The sequence below is a fragment of the Saimiri boliviensis genome, chromosome 1 (genome assembly GCF_048565385.1).
Source record: "Saimiri boliviensis isolate mSaiBol1 chromosome 1, mSaiBol1.pri, whole genome shotgun sequence".
Classification (NCBI taxonomy): Eukaryota; Metazoa; Chordata; class Mammalia; order Primates; family Cebidae; genus Saimiri; species Saimiri boliviensis.
The window spans coordinates 237,804,872-237,824,612 of NC_133449.1; the positions used below are offsets into that span (position 1 = coordinate 237,804,872).

General features: G+C 42.6%; 1 protein-coding gene across 4 annotated transcripts in view; it reads left to right on the forward strand.

Annotated features, from left to right (window-relative positions):
• The window catches only part of LOC101028267 (survival motor neuron protein), a 45,270-nt gene that overhangs the window by 15,534 nt on the left and 9,995 nt on the right, over positions 1-19,741 (forward strand). For 2 of the 4 annotated variants that reach the window (XM_003925768.3, XM_039469827.2), the window contains exons 2-7: positions 11,292-11,363; positions 13,438-13,557; positions 14,400-14,600; positions 14,756-14,908; positions 16,458-16,544; positions 18,792-18,902. In XM_003925768.3, coding sequence (XP_003925817.1) covers positions 11,292-11,363; positions 13,438-13,557; positions 14,400-14,600; positions 14,756-14,908; positions 16,458-16,544; positions 18,792-18,902 — 744 coding nt within the window. The remainder of the gene's footprint in view (positions 1-11,291; positions 11,364-13,437; positions 13,558-14,399; positions 14,601-14,755; positions 14,909-16,457; positions 16,545-18,791; positions 18,903-19,741) is intronic. The other 2 variants (XM_003925770.3, XM_039469836.2) reach the window with 1 other exon arrangement.

The following is a 19,741-nucleotide window of genomic DNA, read 5'->3' on the forward strand; positions in this document are numbered from 1 at the left end:
GGCAAGGGGTGATATTGTGGGGTTGTTAGGAGGAGCATTTGTCATAATGAATGATTGGTTATTTGTTGTATACGATTTTGTAGGAATTGAGAGATTAATCAGAAAACACAGGGTCCAAATAAGAGAATGAGAAAGATAGGTATCAGAGGACTACGGATTGGAAGAAGCCATGACTCCCAGTTAGAGAGTGTCCAGCCAGGTCCAGAATAACCATTTACCTGATTAGCGAGCTTTTGGGCTCTGTCTTTTAATTTATTGATGGCATCATGTATGAGGCTGGGCTGGTTTACATAAAGACAACATCTTTCATTTAGGAATAGGCAAATACCTCCTTTTTCAGCAGTCAGTAAATCAAGACCTCTGGTTTTGGAGGACAACTGCAGCTAGGGAATTTACTTGAGCTTGAAGAAGGGTTAGTGATTGAGTTAATTCTGCAATGCTAGCAGAGAAATCATTAGAGAGGTTACAGAAGATGACAATTGAAGTGGTAAGGCCTGCTGTGCCTGTGCCAAGTGCAGTAGTAATTCCTAACCCTACAAATAAGGGGGTCCATGGAATGATCCTCTTGGGTCATGTCGGGACCACAAAGGGAACAGGGAGGCTTTTGTCTCCCTCTTTGGCAAACTGAATTTTGGGAGTAAGGAAAACTAGGGTACAAGAGCCTGTCCAGTTGATAGGCAGCCACATGTAAGAAGAACCACAGAGGAAAATAAGTCCCTGGCTTGGACAGAACTGGAAGTGTAAACTGAAAAGGTGAGACAGTGTTTTGAGGGGGCTGGAGCTTTGGACCCAAATGCAAAGGGAACCAGCAAGGGCTGTGGCTGTTAAAGGTTCTAGCAGGGTTTGGCAGGGTAACTGTGGAGGGAGAGCTTTTGTTTTCATGGTGTATGAGGAAGCATGTGGTATCTATAAGTAACTACTCACTTTCATTAATAAGATTGGGCATGAGCAGAGAATGGGAACAAGATTAAGAGTGAGTATAAAAGAAAAGAAGAGGACTTTATTGGGGTGGAAGAATTGGAGAGTTCCCTGCCACTGAAGATTGTCTATCCACTCTAAGAATTAAGGGTGGCAGCCTGAGGGTAAAACCATGAAATATCAGAATTGCCTGGAGGAAAAGTGTAAACCGGCAACTTAAACAAAAGCAAGGCATATAAAAGTAATTGAGTACAGTGAATTTGAGCACAGTTAGACAGAACGTAATAGAAACAGATTTTCTGAGGTGTGGTTTAAGTAGTAGCGGCAACTGCATTAAATATTGGTGTTAGGAAAAAGATGCCTACTGAAAGTAAAAGTTATCTTAGGTTTATATCGGGTTAGTCTTCCACTTCGGGGATACGAGTGAGTTTAAGATAAGTCAGGGAGAGAGTACTTGCCACTTCCAGGAGGAGATGGAGGAGTCAGGCCGATTGATGGACACAGCTTTATCCTGGAATGATGGACCCACTGGGGAGGGTCTTGTAGATGGACAGCATTTGGGGTGCTGTAGACGACCAGGAAGGTTCCTGTCCACTGAGGTTGCGGAGACCGAGGAGTTAGGCTTTCAACTAGGACTGACCTTCCAGCTAGGGTGTTTTCACATGGCCAGGTATCTGAAGTGGGTAAGAGGAAATTAGCAGCCTGGCGGATTTCATGTTGGAAGACTGGAAGATAGTCACCAAGAGGACTGGGGTCTGGAATAAGGTTAGGCCCAAGCAGAAACATGCAGCCATATAGGAGTTCAAAGGGGCTGTACCCTGTGGGTTCTTCAGGAGTGGCTCAAATTCTGAGTCCCCTGCAGTGGATAACTCTGGCCTTGGCTGGGAGGAGAGTGGCCTTAAGGAGGGCCTTTATGAAGGGGGCATTGATAATAGAGCTGCCCTGTGTGGTGAGAAAACCTCTTTCTGCCCATGTGGCAGCATGGTGGTGTAGGATGTGGAAGGCATAGTATAGATATTAATATGTAGTCCTTTGGCAAGAGTAAGAGCATGGGTTAAGGCAATTAGTTTAGCTTGCTGAGAAGTAGTGGAAGGAGGGGAGTGTGGCAGCCTCGATAATAGATGAGTGGGATACAACAGCATAGCCAGCTTTAGCTGTGCCAACCGACTGGGCTTGGGGAACTGCCATCAGTAAACCATGTGTGGTCTGGGTCTGGAATAGGAAAAAGGAATATGGGGAAATGGGGAGGATAGTATATGGATCAGGGAGATACAGTCATGGGGTTCAGGGTTTGTGCTATGTATTACCAAAGAGGCTGGGTTGAGTCAGGACTGAGAGCAGTGGTTACTGTGGGTGCTTCAATGAATAGCGAATGAAGTTGGAAGAGGCGAGAGGTGGAAAGTATGTGTGTAAGGTGTGAAGTGAAAACTAAACTTTGGAGGTAGTGAGAGCTATAGAGGGTAAGTGGGCATAGCCTGTGATTTTGAGGGATTCTAAGAGTATCAGGGTGGGGGCAGCTGCTGTTGCACCTAGGCATGAGGGCCAGCCCAGGACTGTGAGGTTAAGTTGTTTGGATGAAAAGGCTGCAGGCTGTGGGCCTGGCTCCTGTGTAAGACTTCCAATGGCATAGCCTTTTATTTCTGCTGTGTAGAGAGAAAAAGGGTTGAGAGGAGTTGGGGAGCACTAAAGTAAGAGCAGTCTCTAAGGCCTTTTTTAAAGAACAGAAAGAAGAATGGGGGAAGCTTTTGTAAGTTCATAAAGTGGTTTGGTTAGGAGAGGCAAAACCTGGTATCTAGAGGTGAAAGTATCCTACAACACCTAGGAAGGAGAGCAGCTGTTTCGTGGATGGGGTTGGGGTTTGGGAAATTAACTGGATATGGTTGGCAGGGAGAGTACATGTATGCTAGTGAAGGATTATGACAGATGCGTAGAAATTTGGGCTTTAGAAAAAAGCATTTTTGAGGTCAAGAAGAGAATAGTGAGTTGTGGAAGGGGGTATGGAAGATAGGAGGGCACCGGGGATTGGTATACAACCAGGTGAATGGGAAGCACTACCTGATTAATAAGGAAAAGGTTTTTGACTAACCTGTAGGACTTGTCTGGTTTATGGACAGGTAGGATGGAGGTGTCATAGGGAGAGTTAGTGGGAACTGAAAGGCCGTGTTGTAGTAAGTGAATAATAACAGACTTTAGGCCTCTTAAGGCTTGTGCTGGGATGGGGTACTGGTGCTGGATGGGATAAGGGTGATTAGGTTTTAAGGGGATGATGAGAGGTGAGTGACTTGTAGCAAGGCATGGGGAGGTGCTGTCGCGCACCCTAGGGTTAAGGTAGGGGGACATACGGGGGGCTATTGAGGGAGGTACGGGTTTGGGAAGCGGGGCAGCAATGAGGTGTGGCTGGTAGCCCAGGAATAGTTAAGGAGGCAGACAGTTTTGCTAGGATATCTCGGCCTAATAGGAGAACTAGACAAGTGGGGATGATTAAGACAGAATGTGGAAAGGAGTGCTGGCCTATCTGACACCAGACTTGGGGAGTTTTGAGAGGCCTGGAGGCCTAGCCGTTCATTCCCACAACAATTTTGGAGCCAAGGAGTCAGGTCCTTGAAAAGAAGGCAGCATGGAGTGGGTGGCTTCCATGTTGATTAAGAAGGGGATGGGCTTATAGGAGAACATGTAGTGGACAAAACTTCTCGAACACTGTACTGAGTAAGGAAGTGACTTTTTATTCATCTGGGAGCTGCAGCAGGCTAATGCCTTAACAACTGAACTCCCCGAAGAGCAATTCCTTTCCCTTTTTAAGGCTTATAACTCAAAATGAGGAGCAGAGGTGAAACTGTGTCATTGCCCATTGGGAGGGCAGCTGACTTCACAGTCTTTGGCTTTTATTGATTTGCTAATTTATATTTGGCATGCACAGGAAGGGAAGAAGGGAAAGGGTTACAGGAGCTGAACAAAAGCCGTAAATCACTTGGGGGCAGATGCAACTCTAAAGGGGGGAGTCTGGACTGTGCAAACATGGAGTATGTGACTGGTGGCAGGTTCCTGGGTCAGAGGAAGAACATTTCTCTGCTATATTCTCAAGGTTTGTAGATAACATAGACACCAGTTACAGAAGGGGAGTTATTTTCCTAGCCCTCAGGCCTCACTGCGGCAAGGCCACTGGCATCAGTTAGTTGCCTGACTGCTGACTTCAGCTTCTTGCTATTTTACCTTTTCTAACAGCAAGCAACAGGCAGAAAATAAATGGCTTCGCCTCACAGGCTTACCCTCCACCGTAAGAGTTACCTGAAGCTTGGCATCTGTGATGGCATCTCCAGGGGGCCTCTGAGAGGTTCGGGCAGCATCAGTCTTCAGCTGCCAGGCCGCAGCGACGTGAGTTGGACAGTCCAACTTCCAGTGGCGCCCGCACAGACAGGGCGGGGCTCAGGAGGAATCCCGGGCTGTGGGCATTCCTTGGCCCAGTGGCCAGGTTTCTGACACTTTGAGCAAGGTCTGGGAGGGGTGGCTGGATGCTGCAGTCTGGGCACTTTGAAGTCTTTGTGAGCTGGTGGTGTGGCTGGGGTTTGTCGTATGGCAGAGGCAAGCATTTACAGTTCTGAGATGCCCTGCTGCCGGGCAGCTTCTTCCCTGTTACTGAACACCTTGAAGGCGAGATTGATTCTGTCGTGGGGTTTGAGGGCCAGATTCTAATATCTGTAGCTTTTTGTAATGTCACGGGCTGATTGGGTGATAAAATGCATATTAAGCATTCTTCAGGGGTGGAGTAGAAGTAAGGATGACGTTTAAGTTACTCCAGGTGAGTAATGGGACTGGGTGAAGTATTGGAACTCTTGTATATATATAGTAGGATCTGATGTAAAGGAGCCTAACTGTTGGCTGATTTGGGAATGGTCAGGTAAAGAGAAAGCAATGTGCATCCTAACTATGCCTTCGGCTCCAGCACCTCTCAAAGGGGGAATTGTTGGGCAGGGCCAGAGGAGTTAGCCGGGGGACTAAACTGTAAGCTGGACGGGTATGAGGAGCTTGGCATCTGTGATGGTCCAGGGGCCCTCTGAGAGGTTCAGACAGCATCAGTCTTCAGCTGCCAGACTGCAGGGACGTGAGTCAGACAGTCCAACTTCCAGTGGCGCCCGAACAGACAGGGCGGGGCTTATGCAGGGCAAGTAACAGGAGGGGCATAAGGAGGTGGGTTGTGGGCAGAAGAAGAGGTGGGAAACTCTGGGGGTAGGGGGTGGGCCTGGATTAAGGCCTGGTTTAGACAGGCAGGAGGAGAAAGGTCAGAAGGGTTGATGGACAAGGAGGACTCTGGGTCACTGGCAGAGGCAGGAGGGGCAGATGGAAAGAAGAGAATGAAAATTTGGGACGGGTTGCATTGACAGCAAAGATTAGGGAGGGATTGGAGTGTAAAAAACTGCCTGGACGTTGGGCACCTTAGACCATTTGCCCATTTATTGACAAAAATTGTTTAGGTCTCAAGGGTAGAAAAATTGAGGCCGGGAGTGGTGGCTCAAACCTGTAATCCCAGCACTTTGGGAGGCTGAGGCGGGTGGATCACGAGGTCAAGAGATCGAGACTATCCTGGTCAACAAGGTGAAACCCCGTCTCTACTAAAAATACAAAAATTTGTGGCGTGCTCCTGTAGTCCCAGCTACTCAGGAGACTGAGGCAGGAGAATTGCTTGAACCCAGGAGGTGGAGGCTGCGGTGAGCCGAGATCACGCCATTGTAGTCCAGCCTGGGTAACAAGAGCGAAACTCCGTCTCCAAAAAAAAAAAAGAAAAATTGAAAGTGCCATTTTCTGGCCATTTGGAACCATTGTCTAATTTGTATTGAGGCCAGGCTATGTTACAGAAAAAAAAAAAGAGAGAGAGAGAGATTTAGGTTTCAGATCCGGCAACAGTTGAAGAGGTTTTAGGTTTTTTAGGTCGTAGGCTAGAGGCGAAGATGGGACTAGAGGGCGGAATATTGCTCTAGCGAAGGAGGTAAGTTAAGGAAAGGAGTAGAGTAGAAACTAGGAGGAGCGAGCAGCTACCAGAGTTTTCAGCAAGAGTCCCTGACTGATTCCTGGGCTGTGAAGTGTGTGAGTGATCAAGGCAGGCGTCCACGTGATTGACCACACACCAAGGGAAGATCCTCATCCCAAATCCTTGACTGACGTCAGAGCTTTTGAGCACGTAGATAGAGTGTCTCCTTTGCCTCTACTTAGAGAGGGAGACTTGTCTCTGAAAACTTTTCTCCTTGGAATTTAAAGGAAAAGAGAGAGAGAGGGAGACTTGTCTCCTTGGGATTTAAAGGAAAAGAGAGAGGGAGACTGCTTACCCGATCTGAAGGTGGTGAGAGATGTTTGGCACACTAAATGAGAGCTGCTGGTCTGGTCTGCTATGTTGAGGTCTCTGGTATCTTCCAAGAGAGGGAGCATTTGTTGTACTGGCCCGAGCATAGAAAGTTAACACCAAGACAAAAGTGTGCCAAATTGCAGGGTCTTTATTGCCTGTGGCCACGGAGGACTTGCATCTCTCCAACCCGTGGCCCCGAAGGGAGTGTGTCAAGGAGTGTGTCAAGGCATTTTATACCTGTAAAACCACCTCAGGGGTGAAGGTGAAGGGCAGGGTTGGGGGTGAGGGGCTTCAAGGGTGAGGGGCTCTGGACATTCCGAGGGCCAGGGGACTTTTGACATTCTGATTGTTACTTAAGTAGTTCACAAAAGTCAAGATAAGCATTTGTTTACACATTGTCTGGGTAGGGTGGAAATCACAGACCTTAATTACTTATTACAAGTCACAGGGGCCATGATGGCATGGGTTTGGACTGCTTGCCTGTCACATTAGGGTTACAGAGAGCAGATTAAAGAGAAAGCCAAGGTATGGTTGAGGTATGCAGGTTTTTGGGGCTTTTACCATGTCACAGTTGACAGGGGGCCAGTCTCCCCAAAGGAGTACCCCTGTCCTGGGTTTTCTGTACCAGGTGTTAAAATGCACACTCTGAATGAAGAGACCCCTCAACATGTGAGCAACATGGCTGTTTATTCACCCAGGTGTGGGCAGGCTGAGTCCAAAAAGAGAGTCAGCAGAGAGTGGTGGGATAGAAATTGGTTTTATAGGTTTGCAGCAGGCAGTGGAAAGTTACAGAAGTTACAGTTTAGGGTGTTTTTTTTCAAGTTGGGAGAGGGCCGTAGAGTCTAGAGTAATGAAGTTGACAGGTCGGTTACAAAGTCCCATGCCGGGTGCGGTGGCTCAAGCCTGCAATCCCAGCACTTTGGGAGGCCGAGGCGGGTGGATCACAAGGTCAAGAGATCGAGACCATCCTGGTCAACATGGTGAAACCCCGTCTCTACTAAAAATACAAAACATTAGCTGGGCATGGTGGCGCATGCCTGTAATCCCAGCTACTCAGGAGGCTGAGGCAGGAGAATTGCCTGAACCCAGGAGGTGGAGGTTGCAGTGAGCCGAGATCGTGCCATTGCACTCCAGCCTGGGTAACAAGAGTGAAACTCCGTCTCAAAAAAAACAAAATAACAACAACAACAAAAAAAAAAACAAAGTCCAATGGCCTTATCAATTCAGGCTGGAATAAGAAATAGTAGAAGAACATCTCAAGTTAGTGAGGCGCCACAGGGGTTGATTGTTCTGCTTTTCATGGTCTTCCAGTTATTTCAGGTTTTCTAATTCAGGAAGGCTATCCAGAGGTGTATATGTGGGTCACGGAGGTCGCCATGGCATCCATGGCACCATCAGTCAGCCTAAAAGACCTTACAGATGTGTCCTCTAATTTTGTGATTTCTTTATTTCTTCAGGACCACCTTTCATTTTCTATTGTTTGCTTCCCTTCTCTTTTTTGAGACGGAGTCTTACTATGTCACCCAGACTGGAATGCAATGGTGTGATCTTGGATCATTGCAACCTCTGCCTCCTGGGTTATAGCAATTCTCCTGCCTCAGCCTCCTGAGTAGCTGGGACTACAGGCATGCATCACCATGTCCAGCTAATTTTTGTATTTTTAGTAGAGATGAGGTTTCACTATGTTGACCAGGCTGGTCTCAAACTCCTCACCTCAAGTGATCCACCCATTTCTGCTTCCCAGAGTGCTGAGATTACAGGCGTGAGCCACCATGCCTGCCCACCCCCCGCCTTTTTTTTTTTGAGACAGAAATTACAGCAGTGAGCCATTGGACTCAGCCCGTTTTTATTCCTTTTACCAAATCTCCAAGGAACATCTCCCCTTCCAAGTGGGAATGTAACCTTAAACAAGTCAGTTAACCTCTTTGTGATTACTTTTCTTTTTTTTTTTTTTTTTTTACTGGATTAAATTTCATAAATTAACAGACCTATGTGATTACTTTTCTTATTTGCAAAATGGCTTAATGATTTTAAGGACTTTTTTTTTTTTTGGAGACAGGGTCTCACTCTGTCACCCAAGCTGGAGTGCAGTGGCATAATCTCTTTTTCTCTGATACTCGTTCACTGCAGCCTCCCCTTCCAGTTCAAGCAGTCCTCCCACCTTAGGCTCCTGAGTTGCTGGGACTACAAATGTGCATCACCACACCCAGCTAATTTTTGTACTTTTTGTAGAGATGAGGTTTTGCCACATTGCCCAGGCTGGGATTATAAGTACTTTTTATCATTTTATAGATATAGATATAGATATAGTTTTTGTTTTTTGTTTTTTTGAGACAGTCTCACTGTGTTGCCCAGGCTGGAGTGCAGTGGTGTGATCTTGGCTCACTGCAACCTCTGCCACCTGGGTTCAGGCGATTCTTCTGCCTCGACTTCCTGAGTAGCTGGGACTACAGGCACGTGCCACCACGCTTGACTAATTTTTTTGTATTTTTGATAGAGATACGGGGTTTCACCATGTTGGCCAGGCTAGTCTCAAACTCCTGACCTCGTGATCTGCCTGCCTTGGACTCCCAGAGTGCTGGGATTACGGGTGTGAGCCACCATGCCCAGCCAGAAGTACTTTTTATCATATAGCAAGATTGACAGTTTTACACTGGAACACATTTATTTCTATATAATAGAGATTAACAGGGTAATGACAAGGCTGGGTGCAGTGGCACACACCTGTAATCCCAGCCCTTTGGGAGGCTGAGACGGGCAGATCACTTGAAGTCAAGAGTTTGAGACCAGCCTGACCAAAATGGTGAAACCCATCTCTACCAAAAATACAAAAATTAGCCTAGCTTGGTGGCAGGCACCTGTAATTCCAGCTACTTGAGAGGCTGAAGCAGGAGAATCACTGGAACCTGGGAGACGGAGGTTGCAGTGAGCCGAGATCGTGCCACTGCACTTCAGCTTAGGTGGCAGAGCAAGACTCTGTCTCAAGAGAAAACAAAAAGAAAAAAAAATAAGAAAATGACAAAAAATAATATTACAACTCAATGAATTTTATAACAAACTTTTTTGGAATTCATTGACTAATACTGTAACAAATCCAGCATACTTTATAGTATACCAAATCCAACTCTGCTCTATAGTATAAATTTGATTGTATTTGGACTTGTCTCACTAATCCCTCATACAGTGTATTTTATTTTTTATTGAAGTAAAAAAATGGTCATTTTAGCCATTTTTAAGTATATTGTTCAGTAACATTAAGTATTTTCGTATTGTTGTGCCACAGATCTTCAGAACTTTTTCATCTCGTAACCTGAAACTACCCATTAGCAAATCCCCATTTCTCCTTCCACTTAGCCCTTGTTAATCATCACTTTCTAGTTCTATGAATTTGACTCCTTTAGTTACCTCACCTAAGTGCATTCTTACAGTTAATGTATTTGATTTTGCTTCCATGCCTCTGTTGTTGTTCATGCTATAGTTGGAATGCATTCTATTTTGTCTACCTATGCAAATCTTATTGGTTTTTTGTTTTGTTGTTGTTGTTTTGAGACAAGGTCTCAATTTATTACCCAGGCTGGAGTGCAGTGGCTCCATCTCTACTCACTGCATTCTCGACTTCCGGGACTCAAATGACCCTCTCACCTCAGCCCCACAAGTAGCTGGGACTACAGGCATGTGCCACCATGCCCAGCTAAATTTTTGTATTTTTAGTAGACACGAGCTTCTTACCATATTGCCCAGGCTGGTCTCGAACTCCCAGACTCAAGCAATTCGCCTGCCTCGGCCTCCCAAAAATGCTGGAATTACAAGCATGAGCCACCATGCCCAGCCCAAATCCTGTTGGTTTTTATTTCTTAGGCCTGTTTCCTTCGTATGATCATTCAGTATACATTAATTTCTTTCCTTTGCAATTAAAATACTTACTGTTTATATTTCACATTTTGATGTTTGTTCAGAATTGCTTAATACTGTTTTTTGTTTTGTCTTACGCGACAGTCTTAAATCCCTAGTTAGATCGTATCTCTGGAGAGTAACATATTTCCATATATCTCTCAGTGACTTTTATTATTACTATTATTATTATTTTGTTGTTGTTGTTGTTGTTGTTGTTAGACAGGGTCTCCCTCTGTCACCCAGGCTAGAGGGCAGTGGGATGATCATAGCTTACTGCAACCTCCAACCCCTGGGCTCATGTAATTCTCCTGCCTCAGCCTCCCAGTTAGCTGGGATTACGGGCGTGAGCCACCATGTCTGGGTAAAAATATTTCCAGGTGTGGTGGAAATGAAGGAAGGAAGGAAGAAAGAAACAAAAGAAAGGAAAAGAAAAGGAAAGAAACAGAAAACTGGTACCAGGAAAGCAGGAAAGGGAAATGGAAATAAAAAATAATAATGAAAAAAAACAAAAATTGGTTAGTCACTGTTAACAGTTTGTATCCTTATAATCTAGAAACATTATAATTTCAAGACAAAAATTTACTTTGGATGATAGATTCTGAAGTCAGAATAGCATTCCCGTAGTCTAAATCAGGAGTCCCCAAACTACGGCCCGCAGGCCGCATGCGGCTTCGTGAGTCCATTTATCCAGCCCCCCGCCGCACTTCAGGAAGGGGCACCTCTTTCATTGGTGGTCAGTGAGAGGAGCACAGTATGTGGCGGCCCTCCAACGGTCTGAGGGACAGTGAACTGGCCCCCTGTGTGAAAAGTTTGGGGACGCCTGGTCTAAATGAAGTCAAGTTTTATCTTATCTTAATTTAAATAAATGTAGCTGGCTTTGCACAAATCTACTCATGGTCTGTGGGTAGGAATTAAATTGTAGGGGCATTCACTTGATGGCATTCATTTACCTGTGTCCAGCTTTGGGAGTCAAGTCACATAACCTCTAAGCAGTTAAGTCTCCTGTGGCTTTATTTGGGATGTTAAATATTCATTTTCAGTGTAATTTGGTTATGTGTGGATTGTGATGACTCTTGGTACTAACATACATTTTCTGATTAAACCTACCTGATCATGAGTTGCTTTTATTTCTTACCCCTTCCAGAGTGATGATTCTGACATTTGGGATGATACAGCATTGATAAAAGCATATGATAAAGCTGTGGCTTCATTTAAGGTATGAAATGCTTACTTAGTTACGCGTTTTCTTATTTTCTCTTATTACTCATTTGGAAAAGAATTGATAACATAAAGTGTTAAAGTACATGTTATTCAGTTTTCATTTTGAAGAGTAGTCGGTAATATGGGTTATTAAATCAGGTGGTGTCTACCTTTAGAAGTTGATAGCCTATATATGTCATCCTTTTTGTGGAGGCAATTTAAATAAAATTTAAAACATTTATTCCTGACTGGGTGCGGTGGCTCACTCCTGTAGTCCCAGCACTTTGGGAGGCTGAGGCGGGTGGGTCACTGGAGCTCAGGAGTTCAAGACCAGCTTGGCCAACATGGTGAACTTCTGTCTACTAAAAATACAAACATTAGCGAGGTGTGGTGGCACGTGCCTGTAATCCCAGCTACTTGGGACACTGAAACAGGATAATCACTTGAACCTGGGAGACAGACATTGTAGTGAGCCAAGATCTCACCACTGCACTCTAGCCTGGACGATAGAGTGAGACTCTGTCTCAAAAAAAAAAAAAAAAGTATTATTTTTAGTATTTTTATATTGTATCAAACTGTAGAAGTCCTCTAATTGAGATTAGTAGGAAAAGGACAGTCTGAATTATAATTTTAAACATTTAACAAGCATTTAATAAAATAATGATGACGATAAATAGCAGTAGTAGAGTAATTAATACTTGTAGCTTGCTGACAGTGCACATGTTAAATTAATCCAATCATCCCAAATCCTATGAGTTGGGTATGAAGTCGAGTGTTCCTGTTGGGTAGGAATATACAGTTCTTTTAGGAAGCGTAGTGTGGTTCTGTGGCTCAAACAAGACACTTAAATAGTTGGCCAACATCATCACCTTCTTCACTCTCTGAAGTGTTTAGTCTTACTGAGAACTAAATATGGGTCATCAGTAGTCCAGGCTACCTTGAGCAAACAGAGCATATACTCATGCAGTGTATAAAGAGCACCAAGCATACTGAGTTCATATCTTTTTCATAATTACTCTTGTGACATGAGCTAAGGATCAGACCTCTGTGTCACCTTTGTAGCTGACTTCTAGATTTTTTTTTTCTTTCTTTCTTTCTTTCTTTTTTTTGAGATGTGGTCTTGCCCTGTCACCCCAGCTGCAGTGTTGTGGCGCGATTATGCCTCACTGCAGCCTTCAGCTCATGAGCTAAAACAATCCTCCCACCTCAGCTTTCTGAGTAGTTGAGACCACAGGCTTGGGTCACCACACCCAGCTCATTTTTGTAGTCTTTGTATAGAGTCAGTCTCACTGTGTTGCCCAGGCTGGCCTGGACTCCTGAGCTCAAATGATCCCTCTGCCTTGACCTCCCAAAGTGCTGGGATTACAGGAATGAGCTGCTGCAACTGGCCTAGATTTTTAAATGTGCTTTCCAATTTACACTGAAACTGGAAGTCAAATAAAAAAGAATTCCCAAGAGAGTTCTGTAAAATAGAGATTGAAATGGGGCTCAATGTGGGATGGCTTGGTGATATTTCAGGGGGAAGTAATCTGAGTAAAGAAGGAAAATAACTGATTTGGGAAAACAATAGTTTTAGTAGTGTTGAGGTATGAAGATGTGAAATTGACCATTGGAAATGTTGGATTCAGCAAAGTCAGATCTGGATAATAGCTTCAGAAGTGTGTTTGCAGACTGTTGTAATTAAAGTATTAAGAATAGATGGCCTTAAGCAAATAAAGAAGGATGGCTAGATTTATTGGGAATGCCTAAGTCTAAGGCTTGATCAGAAGTAATGAAAGCATTGGGGCCCTACATTGCTATGACATCCAAGGTGCCATGAATGTCAGGAAGCAAGATAATTAACAGGGCCTAATGTTGCAGAGAGATTGAGAGCAAGGAGATTTGATTAAAAGGGTCTTTAGAGCTGATAATCAGATATAATGCCTTTAAGAGCAGTTTTTATAGTGTAGGAAGTGGTCAAAAGGAAATAGATGCTTTCTGAGGTGGTGGATCCTTGATAATACCAGCTTATAGTGGTAACTGAGTTATGTTGTGACTTTTATTTTATGTACCACCCTGTAACATGTACATTTTTATTCCTATTTTTATAGCATGCTCTAAAGAATGGTGACGTTTGTGAAACTTCAGGTAAACCAAAAAGCACACCTAAAAGAAAACCTGCGAAGAAGAATAAAAGCCAAAAGAAGAATACTGCAGCTCCTGTAAAACAGGTTATTTCAAAATGTTGAGATTTAACTTCAAAGGATACCTTGTTAGTCCTTATTTAAAGTTAGTAAAATATCTTTAACTTTAGTGATTAGTACAGTGTTTCTATTGACATAAAATTATAAAACATCAAAAACTATTAAATTTTCTATTTAGGAACATACTTCATGAAAGTATAAGGAATTAGGTGGGAATGATAAATCTAAAATCAGGACATGTGTTCCATTTGTGAGTGGAAGGCAGGGAGAAGGAGATGCTGTTTGGGAGGAGTACCTAACGACTGTAAGCTGAATTAGCAGTGTGTTACATCTTAAGCTGAGAGATGGATTTTTTTTTTTTCCTTTTTTCTTCAAAAACTCTAGAACTATTCATTCCAAGGAACCCAGAAGTCTAGGTAGATTATTTCTGCTAGTTAAAAACAGTAGTCCTGAAAGCTGAATATTTTGGTGTCTCATTAGCCAACTTTAGTTTCATCATTACCAAGGAGGAAGAGAGCTAACAGTTGATGAGCACTTGCTGTAGGCCAGATCAGAGTGCTGGGCACCATATGCGTTTTCTGTCCTTCCTGCTCTTCACAGCAAATATGGGAAGTAGCTTATATTATAGCCATCTAATAAGATGGGGAAACGAAGACTCAAAGAGATTCAGAAACTTGTCCATGATTATATAAGTGAGAGAATTGGAATTCAGATTTATGTGTTTAGACCCCAAGCCTTCCTCATTACATCATTTTGCCTTCCAAATCTCTACCCTCTATTCTTCACCTCCCCACTGATCAAAACAAGATGATAGTTTGCCCTCTTCAAAAGAAATGTTTGCACGTATGTATCTTTGATTTCTTTTGTAGTGGAAAATCGGGGACAAATGTTCTGCCATTTGGTCAGAAGACGGTGGCATTTACCCAGCTACCATTGCTTCAATTGACTTTAAGAGAGAAACCTGTGTTGTGGTTTACACAGGATATGGAAACAGGGAGGAGCAAAATCTGTCTGATCTACTTTCCCCAATCTCCGAAGCAGCTAATAATATAGAACAAAATGCTCAAGAGGTAAGGATACAAAAAAAAATTCAGTTTCTGGAAGCAGAGACTAGATGAGAAACTGTTAAACAACATAAGTAGTTGTCAGTTAGATACACCGAGGCATTAAGTTTTTCTTAATGACACCCTTATAACAAAAACCTACATATTTTTTCTTTTTAAAGAATGAAAATGAAAGTCAAGTTTCAACAGATGAAAGTGAGAACTCCAGGTCTCCTGGAAATAAATCAGATAACATCAAGTCCAAAGCTACTCCATGGAACTCTTTTTTCCCTCCACCACCCCCTATGCCAGGGCCAAGACTGGGACCAGGAAAGGTAAACCTTCTACTTATGAAAGGTTTCCCACAAAATAGTTAATATCAGGACGTGTAACCTTTTTATTAACTAATTTGTAACTCTCCCATGAAACTTCTGTAACTCTTGTTAGATGTTGTAAAGACACAAGAAATAAGACAATGAAATACGTTAATGATGCAAAATAGTTAATTTTTTTTAAAAAAACCTTAGACACTGCAGTGACTGCCACAAAGTACTTGATGCGAAAGATTTATACAGCTTCTTTTGTGGAGTATTAGGTATTAGACTAATAATAAGCACAACTTATTTAAGTTAGAAAGTATAATACTTTATCATCAGCTGGATGACATGCTGTTGTTTCCCATGTCACCTGTATAAGATATGTAAAATAAGAACACATCATTTACATCTAATATAGATAAAATTCCTTGGCGCTCTCAGATTGTTTTGTAGAGTTCAAATGTAAATATTGTTTTCATTTATGATCCTTTGATTATAAGTAACAGAACTAGGTCTATTATGAGAAAACACTGAACATCTGTTTTAAAAAAAAAAGAAACTAGTTCTAAAAAGATTTGTATTATAGGTTAGATTATGTCATGGAACCTAAGGGCTTGTCCCTTTCCAGTTCTTTTGTGTAAACCAGCGCTTTCTTCTGTGGAGAGAATGGTATTTAGGCAATAATTTTTTTTTTTTTTTGAGACAGAGTCTTGCTCTGTCGCCCAGGCTGGAGTGCAATAGCGCATTCTTGATTCACTGCAACCTCCACCTCCTGGGTTGAAGCGATTCTCTTGCCTCAGCCTCCCGAGTAGCTGGGATTACAAGTGCCCACCACCACACCCAGCTAATTTTGTATTTTTTGTAGAGGTGGGGCTTCACTATGTTGGCCAGGCTGTCTCGAACTTCCGACCTCAAGTCATCTGCCCACCTTGGCCTCCCATCATGCTGGGATTACAGATGCCTGGCCTAGGCAATCATTTTTTAAAATCAAGCATGATTCATCGAAAGTTTTTCTTAAGATTTTCTGTGATAACTTTCTTATTGAGGCTGATATCATGTTATAGTTTCTTCAATCTAAAATGATAAGTCCTCTTAGAATGTATATATATTTTGCTTCTTTGGTCTCAGGGGGCTGATTTTTATAAGGTGTGAGATTTGCTAGTTTTCACAATATGTGTTCTAAGTTAGCTTATATAGTTAAACTGGTTTCCATAAAAACATTATACAATTTAGTTAATGAAATTGGGGGTATAGTCTTTTATGATTGAAATAACCTTGCTAAATAGACTGTGTCTGATTTAGCACAAAATAAGGTAGTTACCACTCTTACTTTGTTTTACTTCCTTAATGTCTACCTAGAAAAGAAATGAGAAAAGTCTAGGGGTTGTCATTTGAATTTTGAGTCTGTTTGACTTCAGGATTTGGGGCATGAAATTTCACTTAATCTTTTTTATACGTATAATACAAATATTATTCTGGGTATATTTATTTTTTTGATTTTTAATCATTTTTATTCATTTCATATTGAAATGGGTAAATTAATTTTCCTTTGAACTATTCCTTATAGCCAGGTCTAAAATTCAATGCCCCGCCACCACCACCACCACCTCCCTTTCTACCACACTGCCTGCCTCCATTTCCTTCTGGACCACCAGTAAGTAAAAAACCATGTATATATTAGATTTTGCTTTCACGTACAATTTGACATTTAGCAGAATAGAGGATTGGAAAATGTCATTGTAGACCATCCCTAGGGCCAGATTCTAATGGGTAGAAATTTGAACTAAACCTCTGAGTTATTTGTGTGTGTGTGTTTAATTCTTTTCTGTTACCTAAATGCAGTGTTCTTATAGTGCCAACTCTAGACTCTTACGTTGCCAGCTTCTTTCCTGGCAGAAGTTGGTATCTATTCTATAGGGAGGTTCCTGTTAGAAAGGATTTAATTATACCATATGTAAGGGATTAGTATTTTAGTATTTGCCCTTCTAGGTATAGTTGGATGTTAGTTTCTGATGTAAACTGGATTTCTTTTTTTTCTTTTTTCCTTTTTTTTTTTTTTTTTGAGACCGAGTTTTGCTCTTGTTACCCAGGCTGGAGTGCAATGGCGCGATCTCGGCTCACCGCAACCTCCGCCTCCTGGGTTCAGGCAATTCTCCTGCCTCAGCCTCCTGAGTAGCTGGGATTACAGGCACCCTCCACCATGCCCAGTTAATGTTTTGTATTTTTAGTAGAGACGGTGTTTCACCATGTTGACCGGGATGGTCTCGATCTTTTGACCTCGTGATCCACCCTCCTCGGCCTTCCAAAGTGCTGGGATTACAGACTTGAGCCACCGCGCCCGGCTTTTTTTTTTTTTGAGACGGAGTTTTCGCTCTTGTTACCCAGGCTGGAATGCAATGGCGTGATCTCGGCTCACCGCAACCTCCGCCTTCCGGGTTCAGGCAATTCTCCTGCCTCAGCCTCCTGAGTAGCTGGGATTATAGGCACACACCACCATGCCCAGCTAATTTTTTGTATTTTTAGTAGAGACGGGGTTTCACCATGTTGACCAGGTTGGTCTCGATCTCTCGACCTCGTGATCCACCCGCCTCGGCCTCCCAAAGTGCTGGGATTACAGGCTTGAGCCACCGCGCCCAGTCCCCCCTTTTTTTTTGAGGCAGTTTTGCCCTTGTTCCCCTGGATAGTGTACAGTGGTGTGATCTTGGCTCACTGCAGTCTCTGCCTCTGGGTTCAAGCAATTCTCCTGCCTCAGCCTCACAAGTAACTGGGACTACAGGTGTGCGTCACCATACCCAGCTAACTTTTGTATTATTAGTAGCAACAGAGTTTTACCCTGATGGCCAGGCTGCTCTTCAACTCCTGACCTCAGGTGATCCGCCTGCCTCAGCCTCCCAGAGTTCTGGGATTACAGGCATGTGCTACCTTACCTGGCTGTAAACTGGATTTCTAACGGTAGATTTTTAGCTATAACAATAGATGCAAAGATACTTTTTGGGCCGGGCGCGGTGGCTCAAGCCTGTAATCCCAGCACTTTGGGAGGCCGAGGCGGGTGGATCACCAGGTCAAGAGATCAAGACCGTCCTGGTCAATATGGTGAAACCCCGTCTCTACTAAAAATACAAAAAAAAGTAGCTGGGCATGGTGGCGTGTGCCTGTAATCCCAGCTACTCAGGAGGCTGAGGCAGGAGAATTGCCTGAACCCAGGAGGCAGAGGTTGCAGTGAGCCGAGATCGCGCCATTGCACTCCAGCCTGGGTAACAAGAGCGAAACTCCGTCTCAGAAAAAAAAAAAAAAAAAAAAAAAAAAAAAGATACTTTTTGGCATACTGTGTATTGGGGTGGGGTTAGGACAGATGTTCTACCCAAGACCTTTACTTAAAATGGCTCTTGAAATGCTGCGTGAGCTCTTTGTGTGCATATATGTGTGTGTGCGCGCACGTGTGTGTTGAGGAAAAGCATGAAAGCATTTGTACTTGATTTTTTTACTCATAGCTTCATAGTGGAACAGATATATAGTCTAATGAAATAAAAATGTTTAAACATTTTATGTCACTGTTAGTTGATCCTTGTTTAATTTTGTTGGTCTTTTGTTGTTACTGGTTGGCTTTCTCCAAATGCTAGAAACATTAAGAAATTTAAGGCTGGGTACAGTGGCTCATGCCTGTAATCCCAGCATTTTAGAAGGCCGAGGCAGGAGGCTCACTTGAATTCAGGAGTTTGAAACCTGTCTGGGCAATTTAGCAAGACCACATTTTTGTTTAGGGGAAAAAAAGAAAGAAGTTGCAGTAGGAGATGATCTAAGCAAACATACACTTAATATCCAGCATTCACTATATAATGTAAATCTCCAGACTTTACTTTTTTGTTTACTGGATATAAAATATACCTTTTTCTGGCTCCAGGTAATTCCCCCACCACCTCCCATATGTCCAGATTCTTTTGATGACGCTGATGCTTTGGGAAGTATGTTAATCTCGTGGTACATGAGTGGCTATCATACTGGCTATTACATGGTAAGTAATTGCTTAGCATCTTTTCCTGACAATGTTTTGTAGTTATGTGACTTTGTTTTGTAAATTTAGAAAATACTACTTGCTTCTCTCTTTATATTAGTTAAAAATAAAAAATACAACTATCTGTCTGAGGCTTAAATTACTTTTGCATTGTCCCTTAGTATAATTGTAATTAATTTTAAAAAGCTTTCATGATTTTCTTAGGTTATTTTGATTATATAAAATCTAACAATATATTTAAATTCTTTTTCTAAATAATATTTTTTAATCTCTGCTTTCATTTGAAATTGATTGTAGGGGATGGAAAAGATGGTTTTTGTAAAATAAAAATGAAATTATTTTTATGTACAAAGATCTGGGATAATATGTACCAAATTGAACCTTGGGGCCTGTGGCTTCAAACTTGTCACTTTATACATTAGTCTCCTACAGACAAGTTCTATTATATTTTAGTCAAAACATTTAAAATTATTTTTAAAAGGAAGCTCTTATGCCCTGCTAAAATTATGATGTGATATTGTAGACACTTGAATTTTTAGTAAGTTAATATAGAAGAAACAACTGACTAAAAGGTGTAAGTTTTTATTTTTATTTTATTTATTTATTTTTGAGATGGAGTTTTGCTCTTGATACCCAGGCTGGAGTGCAATGGTGTGATCTCAGCTCACTGCAGCCTCCACCCCCCAGACTCAAGCAGTTCTCCTGCCTCAGCCTCCCAAGTAGCTAGGATTACAGGCATGTGCTACCACACCCGGGTAATTTTGTATTTTTAGTAGAGATGGAGTTTCACCATGTTGTTCAGGCTAGTCTCAAACTCTTGACTTCAGGTGATCACCCAC